The 25,828-nt window shown below is 38.5% G+C and overlaps 1 protein-coding gene across 3 annotated transcripts in view; it reads right to left on the bottom strand.

Moving 5' to 3' along the window:
* The window catches only part of PTPRO (protein tyrosine phosphatase receptor type O), a 229,480-nt gene extending 204,004 nt beyond the window's left edge, over positions 1 to 25,476 (bottom strand). The window contains exon 1 of one of the 3 annotated variants that reach the window (XM_067695776.1): positions 24,939 to 25,476. In XM_067695776.1, coding sequence (XP_067551877.1) covers positions 24,939 to 25,013 — 75 coding nt within the window. In that variant the 5' untranslated portion in view covers positions 25,014 to 25,476. The remainder of the gene's footprint in view (positions 1 to 24,938) is intronic. The other 2 variants (XM_067695774.1, XM_067695777.1) reach the window with 2 other exon arrangements.
* Positions 25,477 to 25,828: the final 352 nt, after the last annotated feature.

Raw genomic sequence — 25,828 nt, 5'->3', positions numbered from 1 at the left:
GGGGAATGGACTTTGGAGTCAAACCTGTTTCCTCGGTTACTTCATATCTCTGAGCCTTGTTTTTTTCATTTGCAAAATGAGGGTCACCCTACTTGTCTCATAGACCTGTTGTGAGTATTCAGTAAGAAAACCTATACAAGGAACTTTAAATGGTTCCTCTTGTTATTACTCAGTAACAAATAAACACACACTTTGAAATAGAAGGAAAACGAGCTTTCCTTGTCACCCCTACAGTCGAATAAATGCTTGCGATTCTCTTAGATAGTGAAACTACTTAAACTTGAACAATTTTTAGCTTTATGATGTGTGTATGTGTGTGTGTGTGTTTGTGTGGTGAGGAGACTTCTATGTCTAGTGGAGGTTGTACCCTGCATATGAATAGGAGTATCAAGGTGAATGTCTGTAAACTGAGTTATCATGTGTGAGAAAACCTACATTGATAATGGTATCAGAAATCAGACCATGCTGAAAGCAGACTATTTCTTCAACAATCAGATTCCTCAGGAAGTAGATAGTAGATATATATTCCTAACACGTATATTTTCTGGTTGACTGACGGGAATCTACCACACAGAGAAACTATTAAGGTTCCCTGTGGATTCATCGCTACGCTAAGTAAAGATAACTAAATCTGGTTATGTAAACTCTTCTTCCAGTTCTTGTGCAGCAAAGCTGAATCACATTCCTCTAGAATGAATGAGCGAAGCAATACGACTGCACAATGGCAGAAGACACTTGCATTCCCACTGGACTTTCACACTTCTGAAAATCCCACCGCTTACTCCTGTATTCTTGGTGTTCGTTTCTCTGAAAATAGTAGCTTCTATAGCTACCAACCATGAAGAGTTCCTAACTTTCTCTAAAAATGGCACTCAAATAATTTGGGGAGCTTGATGTCGTAATAGCAGCTGGTCAAGTGGAATGAGCCCTGTAACACACTCTCCCTGTTGCCAGATTCATTACCAGGGCTACATGCTGAGCTCAGACCCCATCAAGGTGCCACACTGGGTGAAAGCCAAGACCCAAGACAACTGGATGCTTCTTAAAGCACTTCCACAGGGAGAGCCTCTGGCTCTCCCTGGGCCTCCTCTGGCTTCCTGTTTCCCTGTAGAGCAGAGACATGGAGACATGGTGTGCTTTGCATTTTCTTTTAACATATAGAGCATCCGCAGTAATTTGCAAATGACAAGTTTTGGTATGTTCAGAGCTGGTGAAATATGGTTGTTTGCATGGGATGGAAAAATATATTTGGGAAAGGAGAGAATCTCTTAAGTGAACAAAGTTTTTTATTCAATTTCTGTAGTTACAAGTTACAGAGACTCAAACCAGCTTAAGAATAAGAGGGATTTATTTTCTTTGTATTGTGGAAATCCAGTGAGGCATGGCTGGATCCAGGTACTCAAATGATATCATCAAATATGCGTTTTTTTCTTTAATATCTTTACTTTTCTTTTTGTTGGCTTCATTATGTGTCAAGATTTCTCTAAGTGGTAGAAAACTAGCCCAGAGAGCTAAATGTTTTTGTATTTTTCATCTCCTGATATCCGGAGAGTCTCAGTTTCCCTGTGCCCCTGTAAAATCTTTAAAATAGCATAACACGATTATCTCTCCTTGGTTCACGTGCCCACTTCTGCCAATTCTTGTGTCCAAGGGGACTGGATACCCTGATTGCCCAGCCTGACATATAACTTTATAATGGAGGCAGGAATCTTGCTGACAGTACCAACAGAATCACTGGGACTAGAGAAGGAACAATTCCTATAAGAAAGAATATAAGGTACATACTCATGACAGATTTCAAATATTTATTGGAATATGTCATTTGTAAATTAAATGCTGGACTTGAGAATTTAATTTACAAAAATTTACTTACAAAAATTTTGTAAATGTAATTTACTAAGATGGGTTCAAAAGTTGTTTCAAGATACCTTTGGCTTTTATTTCCAGGGTGACTCTGAAGCCAGACCATTAGTCTGTACCTTGGGGACTACAACACTTAGTGAAGCTATTTTGTCAAGTTTTTGAATCTAGACATTTGGAAGGTCACAGTTTTTCTTCTCTTCAAGGGACCCATTGCTGCCAGGAGTTTCTCAAGTTTCCCTTTCGTACCTCAAGGCCATGATGAGGGAAAAAGAAAAAAAGAAATCAAGAACTCTCCTCTAAAAGCTCATATGCTAAGGGATCCAGTACTGAAGTTGTCATAGTGAGCAAAAGAATGCCAAGCCTTGCAGATCCGTGGGCCAAGTTCTGTTCCAGCCACATGTCTGTAGCTTCCATTGATATCAATGGGAGTTGTGTGTGTGTGTGCGTGAACTGAGGACAGAAGTTGGCTGTGTATAAATAGCTCTGCAATCGTGAAAATCTCTTCTTGTGTGTCTGGTACAACAGAGGTAGTCTTTTGCAGTTAGTGGCTGCTTCTCCCTCTAATGAAGTCACCAGGCAGTTTCAAGAAATCCTGTATCAGAATATTTGAAGGCAATGATTTCACTTAAAAGATTTTGTTCAGGGAACAGGGAGCGGTATGGCCCTAAATTTCTCTCATTTTCCACTAGAAAACTCAAACCAGATTTAACAATTCTTTGCAAAACCGGCCTTCGCTGTTTTCTTGACTGAGCTGTCAGTCTGCTAATTAACAGATATGCAGCTAACTGGGGGATGGGGTGGGAAGTCCATATGTTCATGAAGGGGTTAAAATTTTATCTAGAGGAAAAAGCTTATATTCACGCTGGTTGGCAATGCAACAGAACCGCGTGGCATAGAGGGTCTTCCATGGGAACAGGGCTCTGACCCTGTCAGGCAGGACACACAGGTAGGATCCCAGGCCACTTGGTCATCTGCCATTCCGCCAGCAGCCCCAGTCTGGCAGTCAGCACACTGAGTTAGGCTGAGCCGTCTTCCAGCCTCAGATGAGAATTTCTTTTAGAGCAGAGTTATGGGTAGATTCATACATTATCCTTTAGAAACAGGAGATTTCTCCAAGATTTTCATATGAAATATTCTAGTCTATGAAAGTTACCTGTAGGTAGATGATTTTCAAATCCTTATCTTCAACCGATGTCCTAGTTCTGAGCTCACATCGAAGTGGCTTCTATACATCTCTACTTGGACGTCCCATTTATACCTTAAAGTCACCCAAAATGTAACTTTTACCTTGCCCCTGACTCAGAAAATTTCTTCTATGGACTGTTAGTTAACAGTGCCATCTTTAATCTAATAATTGCAGTCAGAAAACTGGTAGTAAACCCTAATTTCTGTTTTATTACCACATCTACTCTAAGTAGAGTCTAAGCCCTGTTGACTCTACCTATTACATTTCTCCATTCTCTCCCCTTACTTTTGTCCCCTGCTCCTGCCATGCAGAATGGACTAGATGTGCACGTTCTAACCCCATTAACACCTGAGCTGAGATCCCATTTTTGTTACCTCTTTGGGGAGCATATCTTTTTGGAGGGTGTGTCTGTCTAAGCTTAATTTCCTAATCTATGAAACGTAGATGACATCTACTTTACCAGGACTGAAGAATAGGGATTAAATTAGATTATATATGTAAAGTGTTGGTATAGCTGCTGGTACATAATAAAGTTCTGGCAAATGGTAGTGGGTAGGAAGCAGAGCCTTCATCCTTTCTTGCTAAGCATATCGCAGCAGTCTCCCTGCATACAGACTCGCCCCTTCTCTGTTCTTATTCTACACACTGCTGCTACAGTAAACTTTCTAAGATGCCCATCTTTTCACATTATACATCCAAAACCATTGTGTATGATAACTAAGTCACTTACCCATCTATTTACTGCATCTCAAACTGCACCCCTTCTTTGACTAATGTCTTACCAACAGGTGTACTATCCATTTATCCATCCAGCTGACTGGAAAAGTAGCATTTATCACTTAAAGGTCCATCGTAGAATTGTCTTCTCTTCTCTGAAACTTTCCGTAATCCCACTCCAAATAGAGCTGGCTCCTTCCTTAAAGCCATCACTGTTTTGTGAAGCATAAAACTTATATATTCCTATAATAGGTTTAATTACATTACATTGGCCTTGTCTGTCCATGAATCTGTTTTTCTGACCAGACCCTTCTGTGGTCTTCAAGAATCCTTGAAGAAGAGACTATGACTAAGACAGTATATTAATCATTGTTCTCCCCCAAGAGTTTAGTACAGTGCTGTATTAGTTTTCTATTGTTGCCATAACACATTTCTACAAATATAGCAACTTAAAACAACACACACTTATCAACTTACATTTCTATAGGTCAGAAATCTGGTATGTGTATCACTGGGCTAAAATCAAGGTGGTGGCAGGGCTTCCTTTCTGGATGTTCTAGGAGGAAATCTTTCTGCTCATCCAGGTTGCTGGCAGAATTGAATTCCTTGCAGTTGTAGGACAGAGGCTTTTATTTCTTTGCTGGCTGTCAGATTCCCAGATTCTAGAGTCTAGCTGCACACCTGGGCTTGTGCCTGACTCCCTTCTTCTTCAAAGTCAGCAATGGCAGATTCTCTCTGAGTGCATCCTGAGCTATACTTCTACCTCCTTCTTCCAATTTTGTGGATTCACGTGATTAGATGGATCCCAACTGGAATTCCAGGTTAATCTCAGTATTGTAGGGTCTTTAATCTTAATTACACTTGAAAAGTCTCCTTTGTTGTATAAGGTAACATATTTATAGATTCCAAGGTTAGGGTGTAGACATCTTTGAGGGACCATTATTCTGCCTCTTAAAAGAGGCATATATTTAAAAAAAATTTTATTGGAGTATAGTTGATTTACGTTGTGTTAGTTTCTGCTGTACAGCAAAGTGTATCAGTTATACATATACATATATCCACTCTTTTCTTAGATTCTTTTCCTATATAGTTCATTACAGAGTATGGAGAAGAGTTCCCTGTGCTGTAAAGTAGGTCCTTATTAGTTATCTATTTTATTTATAGTAGTGTGTATTTGTCAATCCCAGTCTCCCAATTTATCCCTCCCCCCCTTATCCCCTGATAACCATAAGTTTGTTTTCTACATCTGTGACTCTATTTCTGTTTTGTAGATAAATTTATTTGTACGCTTTCTTTTAGATTCCACATATAAGCAATGTCATATGATATTTGTCTTTCTCTGCCTGACTTATTTCACTCAGTATGACAATCTCTAGGTCCATCCACATGAGCCTAGCATATTTTAAGTGATCAGTAAATAGTGTGTTGAGTGACAAAATAAATGTATGCAGATGACAATAGTATTTAGGCCCTTGGTGTATATTAGGCAATTTTATAGGGCCATAGATAAATTAAACAATTTGATATTCTTGTCTTATTTATTTGCTATAACTTTTTAAACAAATTCTAGATATTATGTTTTCTAGATCTTTGCCCTTCATGGAATCATGCAAATGAATTATAACCAAATAGACCAAATGAATTTCTTTACAATCACTGATTTACCATAAATCATAAATGTTATTAGTAAAGTCTACGTAAAGCCATCAGGAGTCTCTTGCTCGTTCCTTCATGACTTATTACAGAGAGATTTATCATTTGTATGAAGTTACTACAAACTCATACTTTTATTCTAAAAGTATTAGAGTGTCTATATGTGCCAAGCTTTGTGAAATGTGGTAGATAAAGTGTGGTAAATAAAACACAGTCCCTCCCTTACAAGGCTTACAGAATAATTTAGAGACAGGTAATTAAGTAATTACACCCATAGGAAGTACAGATAGAAAAGAACAGATTTGGGGATACAAAGATAATAAAGGCATATTATACTCCAAGAAAAGCTTTTTCCTCTAAAAGTTAATATTACATCCTGGTCAGGAATACAAACATATTGACAAATATTGCCACTACAATGGAATTAAACCAATGGTAGACATATCTTCAAGTTACAGTGATGCATGAAGGAGGAAGAAATCTATCACATTTGGAATGTGCTTGGGATGGTTTCAAAGAAGAGGAGATCTTAAGTTGTGTCTTGAGGGATAAACAGGACTTTTCCAGATGGACATAGAGGAAGGGAATGGAGAAGAGCTCCAGGGAGCAGTGAAAAACTTAAATGCTTCTCCCAGTTCAGAAGGGGAGAGCGTCAGGAATGGTCTGTGGATAGAGGGTCATCTTAGCTGAGACGTGGAGGATGAATATGCACTTGTTGAGTTAAGGGGAGGATGTGGGAAAAAGGAATTTTCCAGGCAGAGAAAATGGTATATGCAAAAGCCTGGAAGATGGTAAGAATGAGTATCAATGTTGAGGAACTGAGAAAAGTTCAGAATGACCACAGCATAAAAAGTGAGGCTTGGGGAAGAAATGGTACTAGAGGAGTAGTCATAAACCAGGGAGGCTAAGTTTATGAAGGAGTGTGGATTTCCTCCAAAGAACCATGGAAAGCCATTTATGTGTTTTAAATAGGGAGAGGAGAGGACAGATTTTCATCTTGTTCAATTCCATTATCCTTTGGCTAACTGAATTAGTGGTAGTTCATTCCCCATGCTGGAATGAATCTATTCATACTACATCAAGACAGTCCTCTTTCACTCATCATCTTTTTTTTTTTCATTCATCACCTTATTTCTCCTTTTCTCCACATGGAAGAGAACATGCAGGATTCTTAGGAAAGATTGGCTGACGTTCTTCTAGTATACAAAATCACACCCGAGGGAAGCATTCAACTTGTCTGAGATCAATATCAGATTAGGGTGATCTGAGGATCCCTCAAGCTCTTTCTGTCTCTGGCAAGCTGTGGACAACTTCCTATGACTCTGCATCAGATAGAGAGAGAAGCAAACCTCCACACATAAAAATGATGCAGGTGTACTATTATCATATCCAAGTTGGGCATGCAATGGGAGAAATAAAATAATACATAAGACAGCACTTAGAAAACTTAAGCAAAAAGGAGATTTGAAATAAAATTCCTGGAGGCAAAGTTCTGTGTGATAGGGTTTGTCGTTAGTGGTAGTACATTTACGACAGCCAATTACTGCTAGATGAGAAGAAAAACTTAGCAGGGACTCAGCCTTGACATTCAGAACATGGATTTGAGGATATGGGCAGTTCATATGTTTGTTGGAGAATACAGAGACACTAAAGCCTAGAAGTCCCCAAAAGAAAAAGAATAAAGAAAAGGAAGCAAAACGTTAGAAGCTAAAATCCAATATATTAAAAAGAAAGATGCCCAGGCACCAGAGAAATAAGACTGATATATTTGTGCAAGTTTCTGATTCACACTTTGTTCTTAAAAACTAAATAGCTGGAGGAAGTTTTAAAACTTATGAGGGGATTCTAAACTGGAAAACAAAAAGACCCCTTTCCATGTCCTTGTCCTTCATGAATTCTCTAGGGCCTCCCTGATATTTATAAAAACAAAAGGAAGACAGAAGGACCTTGAGAGTCTCTTCGCAGGCAGTAACTTTTAAGTGTGTAGTTATTCTATAAAATAATTGACACAGGCAATTAAATTTTTTGTCACAAGATATAAACAAGCTGCATGCTGGATTCAGGAAGATATTTTCCCTCACACAAAGCTCAAAACCGTGTAGTTACTTTCTGACACTTTAATGTATATATTCCAATGATTTATATATGAGAAAAAAAGAAAGGAAGAAAGAAGAAAGGACTGTCTCTATATAAAGTGTAGTAGTAATAAAAGTATAGACCAGAGACTAGAGAGAGAGAGAGATGGGTTAAGAAGAGAAATTGTAGAAAGATAGGATGATGGGAGAATCACTTTAGTCCTCTGTGCCCTAGAATTGTTTAGCGCCCAGTGGAAATCATAACCAATTTCAACCTTGGGAAATGAAGTGGGCAATGATGAACCTTAAAGCCATGAGCTGTGGAATTCCTCCTGAGAAGGGACATTGTATCAAAGCATTCCAGGATTTATCATGAAGGTATGTTGCCATGGAAGTGAGAGGTTTGTATGTTAGGCCATCTGGTGAGATGCAACTTGTCAATCTCCCAGATGGTTTGTGAAAAGAGAGAGACTTGATATTGAACTGAGATCAGCATATGAAAAAAGCCATGAAATCACAAACTTAAAACACATTTTTTTCTATATAGTAGTTTGAAAATCTCATTAAGGAAATAATTATACGAATTTTATATGATCTGAAAGATCACATATAGAAGTTTTAATTTACAATATGCAACGACTTCAACAACACATACCACATTTGCTTTCACCTCTTTTAATAGGTGTTTTATTAATCTTAAGTTACTGACTTAGGAGGAAGAAATTGATATTATTTTCATTGATTTATTTGTATATATCCAAGTTTTATAAGACTTCTGCAGAAGGAGATCTAGTAGAATTTGGTAATCCTTTGGAAAAGCATGCTATAAAAATTCAGTGCCATGTTTGTGAAATACATCATATTACTTGAAGGTGATTTTCTCTTTGAACTTAAATTTCCAAACAAATGTATTTTAGAGCCATTTTATTATGCTCACTGATCATTCTGAAAATAATGTAATCAGCAAGTGTTACACTCACAGTATGACATAGTGTCCGTGTTCCCATAATTCTGGGGTTTTTAACATTAACAATGTTCAAAAGTGGAAGTTTTGGGCTTCCCTGGTGGCGCAGTGGTTGGGAGTCCGCCTGCCGATTCAGGGGACACGGATTCGTGCCCCGGTCCGGGAAGATCCCACATGCCGCGGAGCGGCTGGGCCCGTGAGCCATGGCCGCTGAGCCTGCGCGTCCGGAGCCTGTGCTCCGCAACGGGAGAGGCCACAGCAGTGAGAGGCCCGCGTACTGCAAAAAAAAAAAAAAAAAGTGGAAATTTTGAAATGGTGCAAATTTCGTATTATTATTTCCCTTTTTTCTTCCAAGACATCAAGCTTGGTCTCTATATTTACCGTCTATTTTTGTCAGGACATGATAAAGATTAGGCAGAGTCACATAAAAATTCTTTATGTTAGAATGTGTTCATAAAAACAGTAAAGCTTCTTTTTACAAATTAAATTGTGAATTGTAAAATGTCTACTTATTTCGGACATTTAATATAGAACACAAATACTTCTGAGATAGATAGAGCTTTTAGTAATTTTTAATATCTCAACTGAGAAATTTATAAATACCTGAGACAGAGTATCAAATATAAATAAACTTTGACCTTGTATCTACTTTTACATTCACTTAAGACATCAAACTTTTTAAAAGGTCACAGAATGCATTTAAAACAGGCTTTTCTCTTTCTTTGTAGTTATGTTGTCTTCATTTTTTTTTAATCCTCCAGCTTGCTACTAAGCACTTGATTATTTCACTGTTCACTAGTTTCTTCAACTCAACTGGAAAGTGGACAAGGTAAATAAGAGGAAGATCAAATCAGATAAGTAATTTTTGCTACTGTTAATGTGATGGGGATTCGGGGGAGGAGATCCAAGCTTCTGTCTAAATGGAAATCACACATGCTTGAAGAATTAGTGGGACAGGAATTCCGGAACTCCATTGGCTTACAGCTGATAAGCTCCGAGGGGAAAAACAAAACAAAACAAAAAACACATGCTTGACCCAGTAAGAAAGCCTTAGCTATCAAAGGGATGGAAATATTTTTCTTTTTTTAAAAAAAGTTTTATTGCAGTATAGTTGATTTCCAATGTTGTGTTAATTTCAGGTGTACAGCAAAGTGATTCAGCTATACATAGACATACATCCACTGTTTTTTAGATTCTTTTCCCATATTTTTGAGTGTGTCAGGGAAGGTGTTGGAGTTGGCAGGGGTAGTACCTGGTGGAGTTGGGGGGAGTCTAATAGAGAAAGGTAGGGCCTGGAAGGGCAGATGTGGTTCCTAGAAGAACTGGGGTTCCATAGTTAATGCCCCACTCTATAGTCTGAGAAATGCTGAGTGAGCACTTTGCACAAAGAAGGCAGATGCCTCATGAGCCTTTATAATTGGAGTTATTACTGTAGATATGAACCCATTTATACCACAGATGAGTGAAGCCCAAGGAGACAGTGCATGCTTAGCACAATATTTAGCATACAATTGTTGCTCTATAAATGTTCATTGAAAGAAAGAATGAATTATTGTTGAACATATATGAAAGATGATCAGTGATTGTGGACAGAAACACTGTATGAATAGAACGCTCAACAATATTATATCATGAAGTTAGGTGAAAAATTCCTTTTTTGGGGAGTGATCTGATCAGTAGATAAGAGGTAGAGCTGATGTGAAAACATTTTGCCATGAGACATAAACATTTAATAAATTTTATGTGATCAAGCCATGATTACAGGGGACCTAAAGTTAACTTGGGTATGGCAAACTTTACTTTCTAAGAAGAAAAAGAATGTATTGATATTAAAGTATTAATTATAGCCTTTCATGATACACCCTATACACATGGACAGTTACATATAAATGTGGGAAGGAAAAACACTCCTATACCAGAGCAAATGAAACAGGGGATGCAATTATTTTTTAATAAGAATATTTTACATTTAAATTGTGCTTTACAGTTTACAAAGTGCTTTCACAGATTATCTCATTTGGGCTGCACTGTAATCCCAGGAGGTGGAAGTGATTATGATTCTCATTTTTACAGAGAGGTGACATGACTAAGTGACTGTGGGCAAGTTATCTTTTCTTTATGTTGCCTTGTTTTATTGATAGCTCTCACATGTTTTTCATCAAATACTTGGTTTTCTCTAACCTGAGGCATATACTACATGTTGTTAAATAGCTATTAAAACTTAGAAAATATGCTCATTCAAAATTTCTTCACAGCCATCGTTTTGCTTCAAAGTGATAGAAATCTATATAGGCAATACACCTTTAATAATAGTATAGCACATTTTGTCATGAGCAGTTTGTTCCTTCAAAAATTATCATGAAACAGATTGAGAGCTAAATATGAAATGCTGAGCTCTCCAGTTAAAGCAGAAACATCATTTCATTCAGATCAGCTCTAGACAGATGAAGCAGAAGAAATGGCTGTACAATTATTCTATTTTTTTTCCAGTCATTGTAGTACACTACCCAGCTCAAGTTTCAGACAATTTATGGAGGGGATAGTATGCCATAGTTGGCTTGGCTAATAACTTTCTTAGCAGGACAGATTCTAGAGGGGTAGTAATCATATTCTGGGACCCTCCTTCTATAGAAGCATAGTCATTTTTATAGCGTTCATATACAGGGTTTAGTATCTCATGAACAAACGCAAAAATTTTTTAAAAGAAAAATAACATGCCCTTGGGCAAATGAAGTAAGTTCCTTAAAATTATGTTAACAGTTAATGTTGTTCTTCCATATCTTTTTTCAGATACTCTAGTAAGTTAAATAAAAAGTAGAGAAAAACAAACAAAACTCTTGTCTTTAGGTGTGCTTTTTCTTTGCAAAACTAATGTCACAGAACAGTCAGATATGTCATAATGGGCCTCTTGGGGAGGTAATTTTTTATTCAACTTGACGTGAAAGTTATGAGTAATTAATTATGTCTTCTGTTTATACTTCATCAGATAAGAGTATTAAACAGAAGAGCTGAGAGGAACACAGAACACGGCCATTAATCTATTTAATTTGCAAATCTAATGCAATCAAAAGGAAGACATTAGTGTTAAAATTGTTTTTGTCCAGGTGGTATCTTTCATGGAGGGAAAAGCCTGTCTGAGGTGTAAATGTCACATAAAGCAGCAAGTCACACAATTCCATGCAGGTTTTTAAAGCCAGGGCAAAAAATTCTCCCTCGTGCTTATAGCACTGACTCTGAAAGCTCTGGATGTACAAAAACTGAAACCCGGGCTCTCCACATCAGCACATTCCACTCCTTTCAGCTCTGTGCAATTATCTAACAAAGCTCAGACGCCACAGATCCATTAAACTGAAGAAGGTGATAAACAAAGGCATAAACCTGGCACTTGTGAATTTGCAGGAGTCCTCTGACAGTCAGCAGGCCTTGGTCTAGGAACATGTGACTCACAGACTGACAGAAAGGAGAAACTGCAGGAAAGATTTTGGATGACCAGGAATCCATTGTCTCCAAGGACTACCCCATACCCCACTTCTCTCCAGATGGCAGTCCCCACCAAGGACTTAGAAACCGATTCGGTCACCTGTGTCTCAGGATATTTCTAGAGGAAGAAGAAGAGGCAGAGGTTGTAAGCTAGTGAGTGGGGAAACAAAAGTCATGCCAGAGTTTTCACACAAAACAGTATGGGACAGTGTGCAAAGGTTTCTATGGTCAAACAAAGGTTTCGTTCTTAACTGCTTCGGTACCTCTCTGAAACTCAGTTTCCCCATTACTGAAGTAGTGATAACGATGCTCAGGGTTATATAAGAATGTCCTCTGAATGCAGCCATCCAATAAATGGTAATGATTATCAGTATCTTCACCATCATTCTCAGTAAGGCAGTGAGGTTTGGAAGAACTTCTGATTTGTGCCCAATATATTTACATTGGTTGTTTCCTTTGGGACATACCTTATATACAAATGTGGCACCATCGGTAATTCATCGATTGCTGAGTTGGCAGCCTGTTTATTTACATAACAGACGTTTAGATCTTTTATTTAGTTTTGGCTAGCAAAATGTAATTTTAACTCGTAGTTTTAAATAAAATATAAAACTGTAGAAGAAATTTTACAGGTATGGGGTAATATACATGTGAATAATAATTACTATAATGAACGTGGCAATTTTTATGTCACACATGGAGGATATAAATTTGAAAGTATGCTGACAGTTATGACTTGTCTCTGAAAAAAAATCCATTTATTTTCCATTTATCTTTAAGAGTGCCTACAGATTAATGCATAAACAACATGATCCAGGCGAGTTTAAGTCTAGGGACTAATTTACTGAACTACCCAAGCAACAGAGGATTATTTTATCTAAATTAAGACAGAGCACATGTATTTAGAATTAAGCATTTTGCATTTAACAGCAAATTCAGAATTATAAAAGCAATTAAAGCTAAAATGAGGTATGATCTTTTTTTTTTCCTGCACACCACTGCTGAGCTAAAGCTCATTTTAATGTTTGCCTTTGCAGCACTATTGAACAGAAGGTTGTGAACAGAAGTTCATGGCTGGGCAAAACCACCTTGCTTTCAGCTCGAATCCATTCTTCCTGCTTTTATTCAACCTTGTTAAACAGGACTTCAATTTTCTCACATTCCTACTCTTGTTCCCCTGTTTCTCCCATCTGGAGTGTTTTCTTTAACCTAGTCCGTCTATCTGAATTGCAACGGATGAGGTTCACATCAAAATTTGTCTTCCTTCGTGAAACCAGTGTTCCCTCAAGCCTAAGTGCGTTCTCCCTTATCTGAAGGGAAAGGCACTTGACTGAATAGAGTTTTCTGTCTCATTCCTTTGGAAGTTAGTATATAACTACTTCAGGCTTCTCTTACAATTAGGAAGTCGTATACATATAGCCCTTTTACAAGTAACATGTTTATGTTATTTTCCCTTACCTTACAGACTTCCTAAGGGCATAACTTTGTTTTACACTCTTAAAAATGATGAATACAGCACTTTCCTTATATGTCCAGTTTCATACATGTTTGAGGATTCACTGGTTGAAATACTTAAACATCTATTCACCTTCCCATATCCTCCATCCATCGCCCCTGTTTTACTCAAGCTGCCTAAACTCCTCTTATAACTTTCGAATTCATTCTAATTTATTTATATTATTTCCAGATATGTTATTTAATAATTGTTAAAAGAACGGAAGAATGACATTACTTCATCAATCAAAGTATTTTGTCCTAACTTCCCCAAATGGTAATTTCCACGACTCCATTTTTAACTGATTCTCTGAAGAGTTATGAAAATGTTAACATTGGTGGTATGGGAATGCCTTAATATCTGCTCCTTTCCAGAATTCAATAGATAAATCTCGTAAGAACATAGTTCAATAGGAAGTCTTTCTCATAATGAAATGCATTTGAGTTTGCAGCTAATAGTTTTATTGAGGTCCTTGTGTATTTTCCTGATTTTCTTTTTCACATTTGCTTAGATAGCCTTACTCTCCCTTGCAAGTATAATTATTGTCTTTCAGAGACTGTCCTCATCAGAAAGAGGCTATATCTGCCAGTTAGTCAGTTAAAATACTTAGCAAGGGCCAGGCACAAATAAAAGAGAGAGAAGAAGATAAAACAAACTAAATAAAGTTATTTTAACCTTTTTCTTTGAGAAAATTATAGATTTATAGGAGGTTGCAAAGAAATGTACAGGAAGGTCCCATGCACCTTTCACCCTGCCTCTTTCAATGTTGATATTTTGCATATCAAACAAGAAAATATCCCAAACAAGGAAATATCCAAAGTATGAAATTGACATCAGTCCAATCCGTAAAATTTACTGAGCTTCCACAAGTGACTATGCACTCATCTGTGTGTGTGTATGTGTAGATCTACACACTTAGATCACAAGTATAACTTCATGTGAGTACCACAACCATCAAGATACACAACTGTTCCATTATCACAAGTCTCCCTCATGCCACCCCTTCACAGACAGGTACACCTTCTCCTCTACCCCATGTAATCCTTCATCCTTGCTGACCACCCATTTGTTCTCCATCTCCATAATTTTGTTGTTTCTAGGCTATTTTATAAATGGAATTAGATAGTATGAAACGTTTTGAGATTGGCTTTTTTCACTCAGCAGAATTTTCTTGTGGTTCGTTCAAGTTGCTGTGTGTTTCAATAATTCATTCCTTTTTGTTGCTGAGGAGTAATATCACATGGTAGAGAAATACCACTGTTTGTTTAACCATTCACCTATTGAAGGGCATTTTGGTTATTTTCAGTGTTTGGTTAATACAAAGCTACTATAAACATTCCTGCACAAGCTTCAGTTTTTTGCTGAAGAGAATTACAATTCCTCTTACACAGCCAAATCATCTTGTTTAGAGCAGAAGTTTTCAGAGATGGGTGACATGGGTGAGGAGCTAGTGATTCCATACTGCATCAAATATGTTTGTTAGTATATTCAGGAAGGAGTAACCATCTGTCCTGGTTTTCCCAGAACAGGCCGATTTATGTCTGCTGTCCTGGCATAATGATTCCCTTCAGTCTTGGAAGTGCCGCAGTTGGTATGATAAATTATATAATCACTCTGATTCAGATTTATTTTTTTTACTGAAGATAAAAAATAGTTGATTAGAAGATGTAGAAGATATAGTTGATTTATAATGTTGTGTTAGTTTCAGGTGTACAAGATTCAGATTTCTTAAAGATTCCAAGCATTGCTATGCCTGCTTGGCTATGATAGAATTGCATTTTTGTAGATTGCTGTTTTGTAATCTCTCTGAGCATCAGTGGAGTGATTCTAGAGTATGAGAAATGAGATAGTGTTTGTGCAATGAAAGATAGTCTTGCTGAAGTCTCTACTTTTCTGCTGCCTCCTTTTCTGTTAGAAAACGTTCCTTCCTGTGTTTCAGTTTTATGGTTGGGGACAGCTTTCAGGCTCATGACTTAGCTCCTGTGTCTTAGCTCATGTCATAGCTCCACAACTGGAGAGGAAAGTACTCTTTCCTACTGTTGCCAGCTTGGAAGTAATTGCAGGGATGGATTCTGATAGGTTTGGCTTAGATCACATGCCAATCTCAAAGACAGTAGTCAGGTACAGTCCCCAAATGGGCTTAGCTTAGGTCAGGGTTCACCCCTTGACTGATCACTGTCCGGGGTATTAAGGTCAAGTAGGATCCTTTCCAACCATAAGGATTAAAAAGGAGTTTTCCTCAAAGGATGGCAGGTGTTGGAGAAGATGGCAGATTTGGCCATTGGAGGAATGGTGATCTGGGCAGTCACTCTAATTTCTGTCTTCAGTGAAGAGGCCGGCACACTAGCAAATGACACACAGCTGGAAAAGCACAGCCAAAATTCAGTCCTGTACTTTTTTGACTACAGAGCCTATAGTCTTAAGTTTTATTATGCATTATATTTAGCTGTGGAGAAATGGAAAATAAATGCCTGTCCATATAGCCTCTGAAGTTTTTCTATGTGACTAATTCTGAAGTAATCACACTAATGGGAAGCATACATGTAGGTGATGATCCCCAACATTTCATGGTCATAATCAATACCTATGATCACCCCTATGTCCTTCACTGGTAAAAGTACAATTGGGAATTGAATATAATTGAACCTCAGACCCCTGGCTTAATTCCTAAATTGAAAAGGACCGAAAATGCTCAGGTTCTGAAAAAATTATCATAGCACATTTAAGTGAAAAGAGCATGCTAAAATAGTGGGACAATTTGATACTATTTTTTTTTTTTACATACCCACTCCAGTATACAGACATAGGAAAAAAATTTGGAATGATATGTCCCCCAGATGGTAGTTATTTTAGAACTGAATATGTAGGAATGGCTACTTTCTTCCTTTTCTGCCTGTTGTATTTTATATATTTTCCACAGTGAACATGTATTAGTTTTCAAATTTTTAATCCATTATAAAATTCTTATGATTGGTGATGCATGCCAGATTCAGACTTACTTTGAGATTTCAAATTAAGAAATCCCTACTTCAGAACCACAAGAAACCACATGGTGAAAAGGCTAATTGGAGGCCTCAGCATAGCAACAAGAATTTTAATCGAAAGAGTCTCATTAGGTTTCCAATTAGCCTTCAAAAAATAAGTAAAAAGATGTGGCAACAGGAAAGAACCTGGAGCACCTCTAAAGGGGGGCCGACTTTCAGCAGATTTAACAGTTTTACCTAATTAAAAAGAAGCACATAAGCTAAGTTTTCAAGATTAAGTCCATAGTGCTTAATTCTAAGTTGTTGCAATCATTTTAGCACAGTTTTGATAATACCAGAACCTTCATATTAAAAATCCCAAGTACCTATCCATTTTGAATGAGACCTATAGTTATTTCTGCAAGACTAATTAAAAAGTATAATTTAGTTAGGGGAAACTGTAGAAGAAAGTCCCCATAATGATGCATAATAAACTTGGCCACATCCCATCACTATCTTTATATGTAAATAACACTATAATAACCTAGCTTTTTCTAAAATCCTTTAAGGAGGACCAAATGACTCACTGTTTAATAATACATTACAGACATTATACAATTCTCTTGGCTTTTTATTATTCACCTTATTAATCAACTTAACATTCAGAAACTTTAGAAATCAATTTTTCTTCCTAGATAACATCTAGGAATTTTAAGTACATCCAAGTAATAAGGTATTTCTTATGGTAACGCTGTTGGCCCTTATTGTAAAAATGATGGTTGTACTTTGTGGAATTTGTCAAGAACACTCTCATTTTTAGGATTACACTTTAGTTTTCAGCACAACATCAAAATAAATCGACATCCTAAAGCAATATTACAAGACTATCTATTTTCTGGACCACCAACTTGACTTAAATAGGAAATTCCTGGTTTATCTGAGACAAAGAATGATGTATGACAATTAGCCTAATTCTGATGCACCACACAGAGAGAGAAAGAGACTCATATAAATGTGTTCTTGGAGATTTCCAGAAATTTTGTTTTGATACTAAAAAAAGAAGATTGTTAAACTTAAAAATAATAATTTATTAATTGCAGAATTGTTAATATTATTTTTATACTCTTTAGGTGCACTTCTCCTTATACATTCATGGAGGGGAAAACCTCTTTTTAGCCATTTATGTGAGTGTACAAATAATCTGATCACAATTTTTCCTGTATTTTTGACTCTATAGGAGATACTGATTTATCAACAAACAAAAAGAAAATTAAAGTCATAGAGAAAAAAATTACAACTAACTCAAACTTCCACACTTTACCAATACAGTAATAGACTATGGGTATAAGTTAGTATATTACAAGACAGTGTAATACCTTTCAACTCTCTAGCGAAATAGTGTAAGTAATAGTACTTGTTCCATGCATACATTTTTGTATTCTAGTCATTTGAAAATCTTGACAGTCCAGATTTTTGGTGTATATATACTAACATTTTAATGACTACAACACTAATTTAATCAGCCTGTTTAACTGTCTGTCCATGTTTGGATAATAAAATATCTATTATCTAGTATTCAACTGAGTATGAAAATTATCATTTGTTTCTATATAAAATTACCTATTGGGATCTTAAACAAGAAAGCACATTCATTGTCTGAAATCCATTAAAAAAATTTCTGTGAGGTACCAATATGCATTTAAAAAAAGAAAAAATATCATTTTAAGGAATAAAGGGACTCATAAGTTTTAATGATTGAAGAAAAATAACAATGATCATCTGAGCTTCAGTCAGTCATGTGAGTTTCTGGAAATGCCTTCAGAGGTCTAGATCCAATCTGAGTATATTAATATACATTGTGAGGGAAAAATAAAGAAAAAACATTATGTAAAAAATTATTTTTATTTTTGATATTCTCAAATTGTAGAGCCAAAAAAGAACACATTTTTAGATTTGAAAAACCCCAAAACTACTTTGTTTACAAGTTAAAGTAAATTTTATGCACAATGAATAAAACAGAGAATAAGTGATCAAAAAAGCTGTTTTTACTTCATTACAGATGAGAATTTGCCACACAGGAGAACCCATTCATTGCTTGAGGACACACCATTTACCAGTGGTTGATTCTGACAATACAATAGCAAGAAAACAAAATGTGTGAGGAACCTTATCTTGATGTCTAAAAGACTTTATTTTCACTTGTGGTAATAAATCCTTTGCTACCTCCACAAGACCAATAGAACAGCATCTCGAGATTATCTCCCCGTTGCGACTACACTCTCTCCTTCAGCACTGCCTGCCCAATGGACCCTCTCTCCTAGTTCATCTCACTGTGCATCGTCTCTGTTCCCTGAACTTGCACGCTTGCAACCTGTTTTTCCTCTGTCTCGAGTCTGTCCCATAACTACCGTTTGACCTTTCTCACCCTATGTATTCATTCAATATTCATCCATTTATTCAACAAATATTTACTGAGCATCTACCCTGCGCCGGGCACTCTTCCAACAGCTGGGGATACAGCAGTGAGCAAAAAGGATAAAGACATTGCTTTCATGGAACCTACAAGCATTCCAATAGAGGAGTTAAGTAATAATAAAGAGCTAATATAATGCCATGTAGTGAGTGATACATTCTCTAAAGAAAATAAACCTGGGTAAAAGTGGTAAAATTTGAGTGATGGGTTGATTTTTAGATTGGCTGTTCAGGAAAGACATTTTAAGGAACCACCCTTTGAGCAGAGATTGGCACTCAGCCCCTTACCACGGTTCATCACAGAACACCTTTGGGAAGAATGAGAATCGTCTTCTACCCAACTGGCTATTGTGGCCATGAAAGAGAAGAAAGGACAGCAGCCAGAAATCTTGGACTGGTGTAAATAGCTTAAAGCAGTATGATGGAGGGTTGAGGACAGGACAGAGAGATGACAAGCTTCTCACATTTTATCTTTATAACCTGTCAAGTCTGTTGGCAAGCAGGTCTTCAGAACATGCAAGAAAGCAGGAGCAGTCACAACCTAGTGTCATACTAAAATGAAACAGAGATAGAAGTAATGTGTGAAAGATACAACCAGAAATAGTTCATCTCAACAGCAAACCAAACCAAACAACAAAATGACTGTCCAAAAGTGGAAGAGCCACCTCTCAGCTGATAGTAATTTCACCATTTATGACCAATTGGCAGTAATATTAGAGGCAAGATCTAAGTACCAGCTTAAGTATTGAACTAGACGATCTTTGAAAAGTATAGTTTTATGATTCAATGAAATACACTGAACAAAATATGTTGTTCTCTTAAGTCATATATTAAGACAATCATATTTAAAAATCGTGTTAAAATTAATTTTCTATCTTTTTAACAGTCAAAAGCCAAAGAAATTTTTGTATGTACAGTTACCAAACCCAGAGTTAGCGCAACCCATAAAATAAGGAAAATATACACATTTTTTTCTTCCAAGAGAGTTGAACATCAGTCCTTGAAAAGGAAGTTGGAAATTGTTGCACTCCTTCATGCAAATTCTTCAGATTCTGAGATTTAGACTATGATTGATCTTACTGGCATATTTCCCCTATCATTAAAGTTACTTTTCTCATTAAGGAAAGAGAGAGATAAAGAGAAGAAGTGTCTAGTGTACAAATATAGATATTGTTTCTTAAAGTGTATTCACTATTCCCATGAATCATTTTTAGAAAAAAATTCTGCACTCAAACTTGGGAAATGCCACACACTATATCTTCCTACTGGAAGCACAATGCATATTAACATAGGGAAGGTTCTAAGAAATCCTGGTACAAAAAATAATAATAAATGAATTAATACTAGTTTAAACAAAGTTAAACAGATTACTTCCCAAATTCATGTCAGCACAGAAGTGTTTATTTTTAATAATATCTGTTAACATTTTAAGTCTCTAATGTTCCATGGAGTACACTTGGGAAGATGCTGCTCTAGACACATTTTTAATTGTTCTTCTTTGACTTTTGCTTTGGGCTATTTTTACTGTCCTATTTCTTTCTTTCTCTTTTTCTTTTTGGACACAACACTTATTGAGTGCTTACTGTACTCTAGGCACTGTTTAAAATATGTTATGGTCATTATCTCACTTATTCCTGACAATCGTCCTCTGAGATAAACATAGCCAATCACCACAGGGACCCCAGAGAGGTGAAATAATTTCCCCCATATCCTGCTGTTGGTAAAAGGCACAGTCCAGAGAGCTGAGATTGAAATCAGGTCTCTCTGACCCAATGACGCCGATCCTTTTAACAAAAGGCCAGTTCTCAACTCTTCTGCTGCCAGAAGCATACCACCCCTGCCAAGCTCTGAGAGACCAACAGCCTACTTATTTCCCAATCCAAAGATTTTCCAGACTTTAGCTTATAGTACCTCTCCATTGCATTTGACGCAGTTTGCCAATCCCTCTCACCTGAAATTTCCTAGACCTCGGTTTTCCTTGATTCTTACACCTCTCTGGCTGTTCCTTCTTCATCTTCTAAGGGTCCTTAGTAAATGTTACTTGCTCCTCAGGCCCCACCCTGGCCCATTGCTCTTCTCTCCTTTGCCCTCTGCTGGGACATCCCCATTCACATCTCCAGGTCTGACCTCTCCCCTAGACATCAGACTCATATCTAAGTACCTGCTTTTTTTAGGCACTTCAAATTCAAAAGATCCTCCACCAACCTCATCATGTACTACAGCAGTGGAGGTCCCAGCAGGACACTCAGGGGAAATCTGTGGAGTTTAATCAAGAGACTGTTAATTAAGGTGGAGAGCAGGAGTAGTGATACTAAACAGGGATGACAAAGTACCCAGGGACGAACAGCAGCGAGAAGCTATTACCCTAAAGAGACCAGGGGAGGAAGCTGTTTCTGGAACTTGGCCAGAACTTGGCCTTGAAGGAGGAGCTGACTACAGGGTCGAAAGAGGGGATGAAGCCATTGACTAGCAGGGTCCAGCCAGCGTGGACTCCTACCAGTAATCTTCTGTTAGTGCCTCCTACTAGTCAAACTCACTGCTGGCCAAAGGGCAAGGGATCCTGAAGAAGCAGTCTTCACAGGGAAGCTCCCTGGCGCTGAGGGTGGAGAAGGAGGTAGACTGATCTGGAGGAGAATGGACACCACCAGCACACTTGGTATCTTTTTTTTTTTTTTTTTTGCGGTACGCGGACCTCTCACTGCTGTGGCCTCTCCCGTCGCGGAGCACAGGCTCCGGACGCGCAGGCTCAGCGGCCATGGCTCACGGGCCCAGCCGCTCCGCGGCATGTGGGATCTTCCCGGACCAGGGCACAAACCCGTGTCCCCTGCATCGGCAGGCGGACTCTCAACCACTGCGCCACCAGGGAAGCCCGAGCCCCTTTCAAATTTAATGTTCCTTGATTATGTATCGCGTAAGAGCAGAAATGGAAGGAAATATAAAGAGGAGGTTCAGAAAGAAAGAAGGATTCTGGCCAAGCCTGTGAGTTTAGGGAAACCTTCCAGTTCACTGCTAATGAGCACCGTTTCAGGGAAGGCAGAATCTAAACTCCTACGATGTCATATGCTACAACTTGCCTCTTTGTTGACAAAATACTGATGTCGAGTGAACTGATATAGGAAGCAATTTTCAAGGAGAGGTGTAGCAAAGATAGGATAGGTGAGAGAAGTTACATTGTTTTTGCTAAAATTATGGGAAGATGTATGAGAGGGAAAATCTAAATGAAGTAGTATTTATCTGGTGATTAAATAAATAAATAATACTCCAATAAATACTACTCGATTTACATTCACATGTGGGTAGAAGGCTTTGAGATTGGTAGCCTCCCAGTATACTTGATAACAGAGTTCTTTTGTTTCCTGTTTTTAGAAATAGAAATATACCATCAATATTGATATGAAAGTAGAAATTTTCATAACCAACATTGTGCTTATGAAACATCAATTATGCAGCTATTAGCTTCATAACATAAAGTGGATGATTTAAACAATTGGCGATGACTGATTAAATGTGCCCATCATTAAGTCATGGATAGGGAACAATGCACGAAGGCTTCCTTAGCCAGGCACCTTCAGGCTACCTCAATGAAACTGGTTATAGCCAATCTTACAGATTCAAAATTTCAGACTTTCCCACCACTTATGTCCAGCTGCTTGTTTCTGATTTGTGGAAAAGATAAAACTACAAATCAAGCCTCATATTTGAGTTTCTCTAACTTTATGGCTTTAAGGGATTTTCACTCTCATGTGGAGGATACTTCATACAGAGTATGAAGTCTGACATAATGAGAACTACAGAGATTTGGGGGGAGGGCTGGGGAAATGGTTTCTTTCTGACTTAGCACAGATAGACCTTTTTAGATTTTATCACTGATATTCAATCGACAACTTGTTATTTAATAATGGAATGTTATGTTTCTATCACCACCTGCATGTTAAGTCTGTTTTACTGACACTTATTCAGGACCTTGAATGCAAAAGCATCTCCAAATTATGGAAAGATTATACTATGAACCCAATTTACCATGTAATATACTATTTCCAAAATGTAAATGCATTACTCTATGTGCCCAGTTTACCACTCTGAACATCTCTTGTCAACTGTAACAAAATAAGTGAATGAAATAGCATGTGTGAAATACCTGGAAGACTGACTGGCACACGTGGTGGGTATTCAGTGTACCTATATGAAGGCTATATATATATATATATTTCTTTTGGTATACTTTATATCCATTTGACATAAAATATTGCATTTACATAAAATAAAGAGTAAAGACTTGCTTTACAAAATTACTTGTCTCATTACAATATTTACTAAAAGGCCAGCTTTATTAATGTATTTACTGTGTGATGCAGTTTATCATAATTGACACTAAACTGCAAATGTGCAGGAAAACACCTATTATGTAGAACAGGGTGAACATCTATTACAGTCTATGCCATTACTGACTGCAATTTCTCAGTCTGATATCAAGTTTTGATTAGAACTTTTGCTACAAATTTTTACATTTTTTATGGCACTCTACCCATACCCCCAAGCCCATCATTTGACCATTTCTGAAATTCTCACTCACTATGAAGAGTTCAAATAGAAACCTGAAGTAGTGCCAAAGGTTGGGTTTGGATCAGATGTCATATGTGTAAGTCCTAGCTGATACATAGTAAAATGTGTGGTTGTTCAATTTCTCACTTTGCATTCATGAAAAGTGTTGCATAGACATATTGTTATGACAGAATATGACACATAGAAAAATTAATAGAAAACTTCATAGTTTGTGTATGTTCATAAAACGTACACATTTGTGGTGTCTGCTTAAAGAGCAACCTCTTAGAGTGAAAATATATGACCAAGCTTATTATTTATCAGATTTTAAATAATATTATTGTTGATAGCTTCAGAAAACGTAAAAACATATTAAATACATTATTAGAATCGTATTTAGGCACTCTGCTGCTGGTTCTTCCGGAAACTATTTTTCCTATTTTCCATTAAGATAATGAACATATGGAATATTTAAAACTGATGCTGTTCTCAATCCGTTGGCTCTGTTCCACTATCTCCTTGTCAGACATTCCCGATTAAGGGTGCATATGAGCAAGAAGTGACTGATAAGAAGACATTTGCATCCTTTAATGTTTCGTCCATTTCTAAGGTAGATATCACTGTGGTGCTGAAAGGATAGCTCCCGGTCACCTGTCGACGTACTTGAGTTTGCTTTGCCGGAAAAAGGACTAATAACAGAACTAAAGTAGACACACGGAAAACACGAGTGATAGACAATTACTTCATGACATTTCTCCAAAGACATCTAGCTTAAATTTCTTTAAAAAAAATTATGCACCGTGTAGTTGTCAAACTAGGGGTATTTTGTTTTTGTTTTTAAGCAGTCCTTGTCTATTTTTCTCAGAGTTAAACCCTGAAGCAGGACATTCCAAAGAAGACACGAAAAAGTTAATTATACAGATGTCTGCCATTGAAATTTAGAGGTAGCATCCTCTGTAAATATAGCGGGGGAAAGTCTAGACTTTGTAAAGGGTATTCTCAGGTTGGAGATGAGGACTTGGGAAGGGGAGTCCTCTCCAGGCTCAAGCTGACATTCCTTAGTCAAAGAAAACCATGCACACGACCCAGCCCCGGCAGTCCATTTGAGGCTCGGCCCCCGGTGTATAATTCCAGCAGAAGGTAAATTAAGGCAAAGCCTCCGCTCATTCCGTTGGGGGAGGGAGAAAAGGTTAAGCAGCACCGGGGTGCAGTAGCGACCAGAAGGGAAAGTGATCTCATTTTGTCGGAGGAAGCACCATCCGACAAGCCCACCTTTGATGCGCATGCCGGCGGCGGTACAAGAGCACAAAGGGGGAAAGCCGGAGGCAGCAAACTTCCCTCTCCTTCCACCCCATCCCTGAAGCCCGCGGAGAACACGTAAACGCAAGGACAACAAAGCGTGCACCGGGGGCGCTGCCAGCAGCCCGGCCATCGCGACCCGGGGCGCGCCGCTCCCCCGCTACAGAGCGAGGGCGCCGGAGCGCGGGCTCAGGCAGGACCGCGGCGGCTGGGGGAGGGGGTACCCTACCTTGAGCAGCACAAAGAGCCAGAGCAGAGGCAGGAGGCGGCGGCCGCCGCGCGTCCTCGCGGGCAGGTGCCCCATCGCGGCGTGGACGGGGACACGGGGGAACGGTGGCGCCGGCTGGCTCCCCCGGCGGCTCACAATGGCGAACGGGGGCTGCAGCCTCAGACCTTGGGCGCCGAGGCTGCTCCCGGCGGGCGCATGCTGCCTGTGCAGTCCCCCCGCGCCAGCTCCCTTTCGCTTTCTGCTCCCTGGGTCCTCTAGGAACGTGCCAGGTGCTGCTGTTCTCTAACAGCTAAGGATGGAGAGGGTGCGGATTGGAGTGGGCGAGGCTCCGCTGCCGCCGCCGCGGCTGCCGCGCGGTGAGCGAGAGGCGGGGGCCCTGCGCCCAGCCTCCGCGGTCGTCTGGCAGCAGAGATACTCTCACTGTGGGCTGCGGACTCATAAAAGTGACAGCAGCTTCCCAAGCCCCACTCCAGGCTCCGCCCCAACCTCTTCCACAGTCCCTGGGACGCAGAGTTCTGTGGGGCTTCCCTGACTCCTCTTCAGCAACTCAGGAAACAAACACACCGGTCCCTTCCCAATCTTCCTACATCTGCTCTCAGCTAACACTTGGAGGGAAGTGGTGGTTGTGATTGTAGTGATGGAGTTCAGTGTGTGTGTGTGTGTGTGTGTGTGTGTGTGTGTGTGTGTGAGATGGGGAGGATACTCCCTCCCATTTCCACTCTCTTCATCCCATTTAAACACTCATTCTCTCTGTCCCACACTCATCCAGGAGGAAATAACACAAGTATATATTTTTTCTGCTTGAGGTCAGAAGTTTTGTAAATTTTAAGGGCTGTCCTTTGACACCTGAGTGGAATATAGAAGGAGGTTGGTTCACATTATATTACACA

Source organism: Pseudorca crassidens, chromosome 11 (assembly GCF_039906515.1).
Source record: "Pseudorca crassidens isolate mPseCra1 chromosome 11, mPseCra1.hap1, whole genome shotgun sequence".
Lineage (NCBI taxonomy): Eukaryota > Metazoa > Chordata > Mammalia > Artiodactyla > Delphinidae > Pseudorca > Pseudorca crassidens.
The sequence above is the reverse complement of the archived record's forward strand: the minus strand, read 5'-3'. Positions and strand labels throughout refer to the sequence as shown.